Source organism: Cinclus cinclus, chromosome 4, assembly GCF_963662255.1.
Source record: "Cinclus cinclus chromosome 4, bCinCin1.1, whole genome shotgun sequence".
Taxonomy (NCBI): domain Eukaryota; kingdom Metazoa; phylum Chordata; class Aves; order Passeriformes; family Cinclidae; genus Cinclus; species Cinclus cinclus.
This window is the reverse complement of record NC_085049.1, coordinates 33484689-33496764: the sequence shown is the minus strand read 5'-3', so window position 1 is coordinate 33496764 and position 12076 is coordinate 33484689. Positions and strand designations below refer to the sequence as shown.

The 12076-nt window shown below is 41.1% G+C and overlaps 1 protein-coding gene across 1 annotated transcript in view; it reads left to right on the top strand.

Annotated features, from left to right (window-relative positions):
• Nucleotides 1-2307: 2307 nt before the first annotated feature.
• The window catches only part of CPED1 (cadherin like and PC-esterase domain containing 1), a 141720-nt gene continuing 131951 nt past the window's right edge, over nucleotides 2308-12076 (top strand). Inside the window, exon 1 of the mRNA XM_062491067.1 lies at nucleotides 2308-2594. Coding sequence (XP_062347051.1) covers nucleotides 2343-2594 — 252 coding nt within the window. The 5' untranslated portion in view covers nucleotides 2308-2342. The remainder of the gene's footprint in view (nucleotides 2595-12076) is intronic.

Genomic DNA, 12076 nt, shown 5'->3' with positions numbered 1-12076 from the left:
TTTTAATCAAGTCTTCTAGGAATAGCCCATAAAGCTCTGACTAAAATACCCTCAACTAGGAATGTGAGAGAAGTTGACAACCATACAAATGCCACCCACACAGCTGGTGGTTGTGGGCCCAGAAATCAGGGCATGCCAAAATCTGCAGGACAATACCTTATAACAATAAAGCAAGTCTCCCCTTCTATTGATGGCATCACTGTGGCTGCCAGGTAGCCTGGCAGTAGTGTCTCTGCAATCCTCCTTTGAGTGTACCAGCTCCCCGAGTATCCCTCTCCATTGGACGGAAGAGACCTACCCCACAGACATCTGCAGGGAGTACCCATCGTTTTCTGTGGATGTTCTCTAGCCAGATTTGTTAGCTTGGTAGAAGTTATGTGGCACAGGCTGGCTGGAGCAGGGCGTGAGGACGTGAACTGGTATGCTGGGAAGGAGGGAGCACAAGCAGTATGTCTCCAGAGAGCAAAATGGGAGTTCCCCTGTGGCTTGTAAGCATCTATCACAGGCAGTTGGAGTAGCCTCTTCTTCCTAAGGATAACCCAGCAGTCTAATTTAGGCAACTACAATCCCAGACATAAACTAAAATACAGTGCATGTGATGACCGCTGAGGTCCCACATGAGGTATTCAATCACTTTGAAGGCAAATCACTTTGTCTGCAAACTGATAGGTTTAGTTTGCAGGAAAAAAAAGGCAGAAATTTTTAAGATTAATAAAAATCAGCACTTCAAAAAATACATAGTCTACCCTTCCTTGCTGTTGATAGGTCTCTAATTTGATAACGCTCCTGCAGCTGCCAAACTGTGTAGATTGGCTCAAAGTTATTGTAGCAACATTAATTTCTTATACATGAGGTAGTGTAGGAAGAACTGTATTTTCAAAAATCGTCAGCTAAGGATGGAAGATAATATAGATTACTTATAAACAGATATTTTTAGCTAAAATAACTTGATTATATTAGAAGTTCTGGTCTATAAATATAACAGAGTTTGTGAACTGTTCCCATCTGTCTCGTCCCTGTCCTATGTCAGTAGGGGGAAGTAGTAACTAAGACCTTCTGTGGCTAAGATACTAAGTGCTTTCATCAGAGTATTTTTGTCCACCCTCCTTTCTCTCCCTCTTTGACATCAGCAAGAAGCTTTATTTATATCTGCTATGAGACATTATATCTACTACCGAAAACTACTGACAACTGCTTTGTCAGCGATGCTTATGCCCAAGTAAATCTTCTTAGTTTACAACATTTTTTTGTTAATCTGGATAAAAATACTGCAGGTGCTTCTCCCTGAAAGATATTAATATTGCTTCAATTAGGCTAATCACTGTAACAGCAGTTTTCTAAAAATTGCAATGATGGTGGCTTCGAGGCATGCAGCGTGAGCAAGGACACCTCTCATTCCCCATCCAGACCTCCGGCTGTGTCTCCGAGCCCTGTGCCGGCTCCGAGCAGAGCCGCTTTAGCTCCACCCTCTGAGCGGTCCAGCCCTTATTTATATGAAGTCTGTGGTCCAACTGGCTTCAGATGGCTGTGTTATGTGCGTGTGCCTGCCTCCTGAGTGTGTGAGACGAGCTGGGATCATGAGCCAGGGTTGTTCCAAGTGGTTTTAATCAGCAGCCCATTAGAGGAGAACGGAAAACTTCAAACAGGGTAAGAACCAAGTAAGTAAACCTAACTTTGAACTTGCAATCTGGACAAAACAAATGCAAATGAAAATCTTCACAGTCTGTCAGTTTTCAGATAAATTATCACTTTTAGAGAGAAAGCTGTGCCTTCTAACAAGAAAGAGGAAATTTAAAAGGACTGGAATGAAGGAAACTGTAAAAACAAAGTGGGAATTGAGAATGCAAGAGAGGAAAAACAGCAAACGATTGTTCACAAAGTTGGTACACTCTCTTACTTTTTTCAGCTGTGGACAGGACATGTTAACCTCTTGCTTTCTTGAATAATATTGTCTGACTGAGTAAGTAGTTCCTTTTGCAAAGGGGGTGAAGATTTCTGCTCCTCACCCGTCTGCTGGCAGGTTTGTTTTCCTGAGAGCATGGAGTGGAAGAGCTCTCCACAGCTCCTTGCAGGAGGCCCCATGGCATGCTGCTGTTTGCTGCTGCTCACTTGTTGTTTTTTCACAGGTTGTTCCAGTACCTCCATGGGAAGGTGTTCCCCAAACCTCTGCTCCTCTGGAACTCCTGACTTCTTACCTGGCACCAGAAAAACACTCTATTTTCCCATAGAAATGGGAAAATTCATGCTAGTTTTGGGTAAAGCGTGCCTCTGACTTTTTTTACCCTGGCAAGACGTGGCTACTTGGACTGCATCTGCGATGTGGCAAAGGGCAGAGTGAGGCCATGGTTTGTGGGCAAGTCCCCAGATGCCGCAGGCTTTGTCGCCCTCGTCCCTTCCTTCTGGCCTTAGTGGTGGCCCTCTGTCTGTTCTGCCAGACCCTGACTCCTCTCATGACCAGCAGCATCCTTTCAGCAGTTGTTAATGGGATTGCACCCAACAAACTGACTAAAACACAGCAAGGAAGATACAAGGAGGTCTCCCCAAGCACCATTCACTGCTTCCTCCCTGGCAGCAATTCAGAGACCGTGAAAAAGGTAAGTCAGCTGGAGGAGAGTGCTGAGCAATAATTAGCAAAGCAAGGGATAGCAAGTCTGGCAGGATCATCTGAGTCCAGCTAAAATTAGCCTAAGCTTGGAAGTCTGGGATCTGTATACAAACAAATGGGTGATCTAATGACAGCGGCATATGCACAAGCACGTTCCCATTACCAGCTCCTCAGTGTGCTGTTATTAACACAGGAATCCTGAAACCTTCAACTTAAATATGACATTGCTCTGTGATTCCAGCAAGATTTCCGTTCACTGCACAGACCATGCTTTATTTTGGCTTTGGGAATTGGTTTAGAGGCTTTACAGTACAGACATGTTAAATCAGGAGCCAGTGGGGTTTCATGGAAGTGACAGAGGCTGTTAATTGGCACAGGAACTGTATCTGCCCTGTATTAAAGTTACCTGCTCGTTAGTTCTGAACTTTATTTCTGGGATTCTGCTGAGAATCTGAATTTAAATGCATTTGAGAAATAACAGAATATTTTCAAATCACACTACATACTTTGGAATCTCTGTCTCACAAATTTTACTTTGTCCATAGGTTACCTGACTTCATGTTTATTGTATATAGGGTTCCTAGGATGGGTGGTAAATCCTAATGAATGGAGACACGGTTATTTTTGTTGGAAAATGTAGTTTGTTAAATGTTCTCCTGACTGAGGTAGTTATTTTTACTCTGGAATCTGTGATCAGCACTAGCACAAATGTTTCAGGTTTCCTTCAGTCCTGTAGAGGAGCTGCTAATGGTGCAGCAGATACTACACCATGAAATTATCATTATCCTAGCATTTTATGTACAGTTGTATCAGAATGGTAAAAAATTTCTTACCTCACAAATTATGGACAGCAACCACATAAAACAGTTCAAATACATTTGTTTAAAAAAAAAAACAAACAAAAAACACAAAACGGGTACCAGGCTGCTTCTTTGATTAGACAGAGTTCATAGTCTAAAAGGTCAGCAATATTGATTTTAGGAGAGCAGCTGTAAAGTGCATCTTCTGCAACAATCAAAAACAGATATGGGGAATAACTGTGGCATGAACTCTTTAACCTTAACTCTTAAAATACTGGGTAGTACATGCTGCATTTGTCATAGTTATATATTTTAATGACCTTTTAGTACACCAGGCACCCAGATTCAGATCTGATCTGCAATATGGTATAAATAATTACAGCTTAAAGGGAAATAAGCACAACTGACATGCAGTTGCATTGTATTATGTCTATAGAGACAATCCATTCCTTTTTACTTATTGCTGTTGTAATGGCAAAAAACATTTCACACCTTGGGCTACTTAACATCTATAAGAACTGGTGAAATAATGGCAAAGTTTTGCTAGTATGCTGTTTGGCTGAAAATATCTGCAGTATATTCTTTTTGCAAATTGCCTGAGAAAAAATGCAGATTGACATCGAACTTGGTGTGCTGGCCAGTTGAAACAAGAAGAAAGCTTTTGTTTTCACAGCATGCTGTACTTACTGCTCTCCAGCATATGTGGTTGGATGCAAGTATCACATGCACATGCTGGACCTGTAGTACAGATGTGTGCATATTAACCCTTATAGGTATGTTTTCCAGGTCTGTGCTACCTTAACACATTCCTTTTCAAGTTCTTAAGACCACCCATAGCTGGCTCCCTGATGTCTTGAATTTCTCCTCTAGAGCAAGATGAACAAAATGTCTTGCACATGTTGGGATGTTACTCTGAGTTGTTACTCTCTTTTTCCCAACTTTCTCTGCTGGTTGTGTGGGCTGAATAATAATCTCAGAGAACAGAAAAGACAAACATTGCCAAAAATCTCTACCACTTTGCTTTGAAAGTGTGTTCTTGAACTGTGTGTTTTCATCCACTGCTTATTCAGATAGCTGAACTGTAATCTGGCTTGATTTTATTGGGCACTCGGTAACATCTAAGACAGATGTCACTGCTGCAACTTTACACTGTTTTATTTTGCAGTCATGTGCCCACTAACAGGAGCTAGTTTGGAAACAACTTTTCATTAAAGCTCTAGTTAAAATCTTCATGTATGAACCTGGAAAAGTACTTTAAAAGATAGTTATTCACGTTTGTAATTAACTAGTCATATACTTATCCTTATTCAATAAGTAATCCAGCAAGAAAATGTAAATGCATTAAAAAGAATCTATTCTACAATTAAACAGTGACTTAAAGCAAGCACTGCATCATGTCTTATGAAATCAAAGTTCATGAATAAATTTTAAGGAAAATATGATCCTGCTGGAGATAATATTTTTAGGTAGCACATAGTGTTTATGCATTTTGAGCAATAGCATGTCACACTACAGATTCCCTTCTGGGTAGGGGCAGGTTTTGTTCTTGCCTTCTTCAGAAAAACAGCCAGTACTGTGTTGAGCCTGTTGTGAGAACTGGGTTCTGATTGTTATTGCAGGGGCAAAATCCCCTTCCAAAATCTAATAATTTCTTCATTTAGAGTATGCACAGCACTAAGTGCCTCAAAAAAACCCCACAAAACCAAACCAAACAAAAACAAACAAAAAAACCTTAGCATCTTTTATGAGCCATTGGAAGCAAAGGAAGGAAAAGAGGAAAACAGAGGTCAACATTTTCTAGTACAAAATTAAATGTTAATATCTGAAGCATGAAAAATAGAAAGCTTATTTCTGATTCTCCAGCATTAAAGGCAATAGAGAGTGATATCCCATCTAATAGCAAGCTGTCTGCAGGTTTAGCAGGGCACTTTTACTTCCCAAATGATGAAATATTGGGGAATACATATAGTAGGCAGAAGAGCTAATGCTGTAGTATTAAAACTGGAATAGGTATCAACAACAACAACAAAAAAAGCCCATACAAGCCCTCTGCGTAGTTTGCCTGGCACAGTATTGTGCCAGAAATACTTTTGGTACCAGCCAGCTCTAATACTGTTACATTTACCTTAAGTAATTTCACACTGCTTCTCGGCCAGTTTTGAGAAGAGCTAATTATCTGGTTAAGCTGTGCTTCCACTCTCAGAATTAATTCAGCCAGTGGCAATTTAGATGTCTCTTCTCATGAGTAATTTTGCCCAGGTAGATGGTGTACCTCTGCTGGGTAGAAGGAATATAGACTGTATTGCTTGTAGGAGAGCAGATACCTGGTGTACAGTTGCTTTCCAGTCAGTGAGGACCCAAAAACACTTTTCCTTTTTTTCTTAAAGGGCCCAGTTCCCAAACCATTAAGCTGTACATCCAGGTTGAAATTATGAGCCTAGTTCACCATACTGGCAATGGGATTTTCTGTTTGGTCCTGGAAAGCAAAATTCTCTCTTTTCCTTATTTCTTCCACAGACAGAAAAAAAAAGGAAGAGAAAATTATTAATCACCTTTTATAGTTACTACTCCTGTGATAGGTGTGTTTTGGCATACTAGCTTTCCAGCCACTGTGAATGTATTTAAACAGATAGCAAACTTACAAAAAATTTCAGATTTTAAATTGGGTTCTGAAGGAGATTATTTCATGGATGCTCACAAGACTTTTGCTTCACATGCCCTGACCATTTAGGCCAGCCGAGAACAAGAAAACAAAGAAGATACACAGCTGATTCTATGAGAACTTGTTGAGTGGGTTAGGCTGGCATCTAAATAAATGAAATACGGGTGTATGAAAAAAAGCTGTCTTCTTTTCAAGGCCCTGAATCTGCCACTTAGGTTTTGTGTAAAAGATGTATCTCAAAGAGGAATATATTGAAATGAGAGAACAGGAAGGATAAGGAAAAGCTTTTTATGGCTTCATTCTGAACAAATAAGATATAAATTCCTAGGAGTGGACAGTATGAAAGATGTAAGATTATGACAGCCTGATGTGGCCATGTCAGAAAGATACTATGTAGAAAAAGAAGGGGAAAAAAAAAAGGAAAGGAGAAACATCATGGTTTAGTCTTAACCAACATCTAGAGAAAGATCTGCTTGAGTATCTTGCATAGGTTACTGACCCAGGCATCTTTATTTGGAAATTGGCAATGAAATTACTCAAAAGCTGAGAAAAGATTACTAGAACATTAGAACATGGGACATCCTGAGTGGAATTGTCCTCTCTTTACTTGAGTGTTCCATTCTGTCAGAGGCAGAAAGCTGGACTTCACATTCAATGGAAATGACTGCATCTAATGCAAAATTCATCATGAATTAATGCAGGCATTTAAAACAAATCTAGTGAATTTCATCCTCTAAAGACACTTCTCCTTTTATATAGTTTTTTTTTTTTTAATTGAATATGCTTGCTTCAGACAGAATAAGCAACAAACAATAGGCAACAAAGGAGATAGGAGCAGAGAATGTTGTGGAAGAAGGCATGGGGAAATGAAGCAGATGTAGGAGAGTAGGGAACTACAGCTGCAAAATAACAGTAACCTCAGGAACTACAGAAGAGATTGTGTACAGAGATGGCTGAATTTTGCAAGGGAAGAGAAAGGGAGATGAGAATGGAAAGAGAAAGAAAAGAAGACAAAGCTAATGAGAACTTTTGAAATGTAAATATCTGAAAAAAGAGAATTGAAGCTGGATGATAGAATTAGATGATTTTTGCTATTATGCAGAATGGAGCATAGTGAGAGCTCTGGATAGAAAAGATTACATTATGAATAATAAGGTTGGATACGTTTTTAAGGTTTGATACATTTTTAAAGTAAAATTAACTTAAAACGTATTTTACAGAATAAGTAGGGGGATGAGAACTTTTCACAAAAGAACAAAGAATTTTGCTAGTATGAAACCTCTTGCAACCAGAAAGCAATCAACATAGGAGGTCATGTTATCAGTGACTGATTTCCTTGGAATGATACCACATTCACATTGTGCCCTATGAAAGCAGGACATTTGTTTTCCCCTTTTGTAATGAAAAATGAAATGGCACTAAGGAAACAACTATTTTTACTGAGCAGATAGCTGGAGATATTCTGGTGATAAAGGGCAAGGCTATTGTAGTAGCAGTCAGGAAAGAGGGGCAGGGTGGAGACTTTTCAGGAAGGGAACTTTGAGAAGGACACATGAGGAGCAAATGGAGGCAGAATCTCACTCATATAATTCACTGCAACTTCCTCCAAAACGAGGTGTTTTGATAAGTGGTAGGATTGGCTCATTGTCTGTTCTCAAGACAGGGCCATTGGTGCCATGTACTACATGCAGCCATACAGCAAAAAAGCATTTTGATAAAATAGCTCTGTACTTCCTGCTCAGATTGTTGGTGATGACTGTGCAAATAACTTGAGTTTTGTTCTTGGATTTATAAAGTCATCAGAAGACAGTCATCAAATTAATGCCAATAACCTAATTGCTTGTTCTGTATTTATCCAACAAACAATTCAAAGCAGAATTACATTCCAGCCATTTAATTCTACAACCCAGTCCTTTCTGATTAGGAAATTCAACAGAACATAAAGCAAACATTTAAATATCCTCCAGAAAGTGAAACAGGAAATGAACTTCTCTCTTACTTCTTGATACAGCAGCTATGCACACTTTTAAATATAGTGGTAGTATGAACAACTTACTATTTCTATGAACTTTTATGCAAACACAAAAGGAATTTAGAAGTCACATTTGGAGCTAATAAACATCTGCAAAGTCCCATAAATGAGTGGCTTGGGGCATTAGAACCATATGCTAAGTTTTTATTATCACTCTTCTTATTGATGCTGTTCAGTAATAGTGCAGTATTTTCTGGAAATCCCATTCATGTATTTTTTGTAATGTTGTTCTGCTAGGTGGTGTTTAGTAGCAAAGGTAGATGCTGACTTCATTTGCCAGCTAAATGGGAATTTAAGCTGTTCACTGCCTGTGAATATTGCTAATAGTGCTGGCCTTGTTTTTATAATACCAGTTTTCCTATGTGGTATTTTTGTTGCACTCTGCTTTCACGCAAAGGCTTTTTGGTTTGCATGGTGGCTCATACATCTCTTTTGCAGCTGCTCAGTAACTTCAGGAAGCATAGGGTTAAAGTAAGATGCTTCAAATAACACAAGATGTTTGAAGCTACTGGACCAAGTCTCTGACAGTCTTGGCTAGCTCAGTGTGAAAAGTGGATGCTTGTAATCAACACAGGGACTAATGACACCAGAACTGGGTAGCTGAAAAGATGATTCACAGCTTTTGAGGTCTCTCCTGAGAGAAGCTTAGGCCTTGACATGAGTTGGGCCATTATGTTAGAATGGAGAATTTTGTTTCTGCAGTTGAAGTGATGGTCAGTGAAATTCTATGGCAACAGTTCAAACGGTATATTCGCTTCTTTTCCAGGCACAATGCATCAATATTTATGGAATGATGTAATATTCTTGGAATCTTTAAGAACTGCCAAGGAACTGTTTTGCCCTCTTCAACTTGAAATATCTTCACTATTTTCTTTTTGGCCAAAACAAAACCAGTAATTATACATCGTAAGATTCAGTTACAGACCAAATTCTAGATTTTTGGAACAACCCAGAAATTCTGTACAATAGAAGAAAGCTTCAGGGACTACTAGAATCAATCCTTATACATTCATAACCTAGAATTGGATATACCAGTTTCAAGGGAAATGTCAAAACGTTTTCTATTTAGTAGAGCACTTCACAGCTCCCTGGAAGTTGCAGACAGACTGAACTAAGAATTGCAACTCTGAAAATTATCTATTTTCACTTGCACAAGGATGGTTACATAATTCTTCAGCTTTCATATTATATAAACCAGGCCTTTTATCTTGTTTAAGACATCAAAGGAGTATATATTTGATATAAAACATGAACAAAAACAAAAACAAAAACAAAAAAAACCCAAAAAAACCCAAAACAAAACTAAACAAATCAAACAAAAAACAAACAAACAAACAAAAAAACTTCAATAAATTTTAATGGAGCTCAATTTGTTTTCTTTTGTGTTTTTCATGTTACTCTGTAAACCGAGAACAAAACTACAAAATTTATTTTTATGCATTTTTATTTACTTTACAGCCCACTCTGGTTTGTTTGGACTATTTGTTAAGGCTGTGCATCATCTGTGTGACAGCCAATTGCACTAAAATTAGGTCAGTGACTTAGCTAAGTGCAGTATTTTGTAAGCTGTAAGAGCAGGTATATCATGTCAAAGCTGACATAGGTCTCATCCAAAATCATATGGGAAATCTCAGCCTTGTAGTAAAGCCTCACTAATTTCTGTGGAGACTAACACACAATTTTCTAGGTATGACACTGGCTGCAGATTTCTTACCAATCCTTTTCACATAAGATACATTGAGTCTGTAATAAACTGACTTGCTAACAAATAGTCTGAGTCTACAGACTGAGGAAGAGCTAAAAAAATGGTTGGGACATAGGAACATTTGACCATTTACCAACTATTCTCAATTTTTTAACATGTTATGGATCCATTTTCTTTTGTGTTTGAGTCTGTTGTACATTAAAATAATAGGAATTGCAAAAAAATCAGAACCATAAAATGTGGAAATATGTGAACAGCTTATTTTCATCTATTGTACACTGCTTCTCTTGTGCTAACTCTCTGCCCAGACCTCATTTTTATGATTGAGAAACGTTTTATGAAAACCAGCAGACTCTTTAAATATATAAACATGACTGTTATTGCTAAAATATTGAAAATTCTGAAAAACATCTAGTAGTAACTAGATCAGCATGTCCAGTGATGCAAGGCATTTTGTAGAAAGCTTTGGAAAAAAGTATGGAATCACTTGCTACAAGCATGCAGTTGGCCAGGTATAAAAAACAAACAAAAAACAAACATACAAAAAAAAAAAAAAAAACCAAAAAAACAAAACCAAAAACTGTGTAGCTGAAAACCCACCCTACACTGCACTGGCTTAACAAACAGAGAGGACACGTTGCATCTTATAACCTGGACTGCAAATAGCTATGAAAGGACAGGGCAGAGAAAATAAATTTGGCAACACTAAGCATGGATCTCAAGCAAGTACCCTAAAAGGTGTGGAGATACTTCATATTATTTAGTAGTACCAGATTAGACATCAGGTCAAGATGTTAAATTTAGGCTTCTGGATTGCTTCTACGTCCCAGAGACGCCGTCGCGGCTCTTTGGGAAGCTGGTGGCTGGATCCCAGTGCCGGTACCCAGCGCCTGCAGCAGCGGCCGGGCGGCGGGCAGGGGCTGGGGCGCAGACCAGGGCGTCCCTGCTCGGCCCTTCCCGGGGCTGCAGGCTTCGGGCTGCGGCAGCCTCAGCGCCTTCGCCTGTCTCCGGAGCGAGTGTCCCGAGAGCAGCCCCCAGCAGAAATGGTGCTGTGCTGTCCGTGGGGGCTGTCCCCAGCGCTCTGATCACCCATCCCGGGCACGGCGCCCGGCGGGAGCGGGGCGCTGCGTGGGCCCCGTGGAGCCGCTGGGGGACATTTCCTTTGTGGTTTTTTGTGTTTTGTGGAAGTGACCCAGGTCACTGCCACTGCCTGAACACTTCCCCCCCCCCCCCCCCCTTCTTTTTTTTTTTTCTTTCTCCTATGCTGCTATCAATGTTGTGTTGAATATTTGTCACTGCCAAACCCGAGCGTTGTAAACACTGCAGCCCTTCCTTCCCCAGAGACCCGAGGAAGATGCCTTCCGCATCAAGGCCGACGCCGAGGCGAGATGTTCCCCGGCACATCCCGCTGCAGGCAGGCGGGCTGAGCCCCTGGGGACGCCTCGGGGCTGGTTGGTTCCTGTGCCTTGTGCCTCGTCCCTCGGGCCCGCGGGACGCCGGGGCCGAGGCCTGTCGGAGCAGATGTGTGAGCGGGGAGCCCTGGAATGCTGACCCTGGAATACTGACCGCGGGGGAATGGGGCCACTGCCGGCTGCTTGAGGCGGGACCCCTTCGTTTTTGAAGTAAAATACTTTAGAGGTGGCACTGCAGGAGGCTTTGCTTCCACGAAGAAAAGTGTGTTTTCGTGGCATAATAGAAGTGTGGAGATTGTTGGTGAGGAGGGGGCACACAAAGTGCTGCCACATCCGAAGCAGGACCCTCGCCCCAGGCCGCGCTGGGAGGGAGGGGAGCGGGAGAAGCCATAATCGCCAGCAAAAGTGGAACAGGAACAGGGACGTGTCCTGGTCTGCAGCCCCTCTGTACTCCTCTCGTGTCCTCAGTTCACCCTGCAGCGCTGGCCCCTGCAGCACACGTGGGATGGGAAAATGGAATTTTCTTGCAAAATAAAGCAAGAGGTGTCTCTATCTTCTGGGTTTCTTCCACGATGCAAGTGAAATGGAAAGTAGGAAGTAATTTGCCTGGAATGCCTGGAAGAGAAGGGAGAGAGAACACAAGAGGGGGGCTGGGATAAGGGCTGGATTTAGGAACAGGGAGGGAGGGAGGGAAATGGAGAGGAAGGGCTGCCAGTAGATGCTGGCGCTGCAAGAGAACAGGAAATAGAGAAAGATAAGGGGAGAGGAAGGGGGGCAAAGGCAAAAGGGGACAAGAGTGACATCTCTGTGGTGGGCAAGGGCCACCTGAGACACTAACACTGTGCTTGCCACCTGATTAA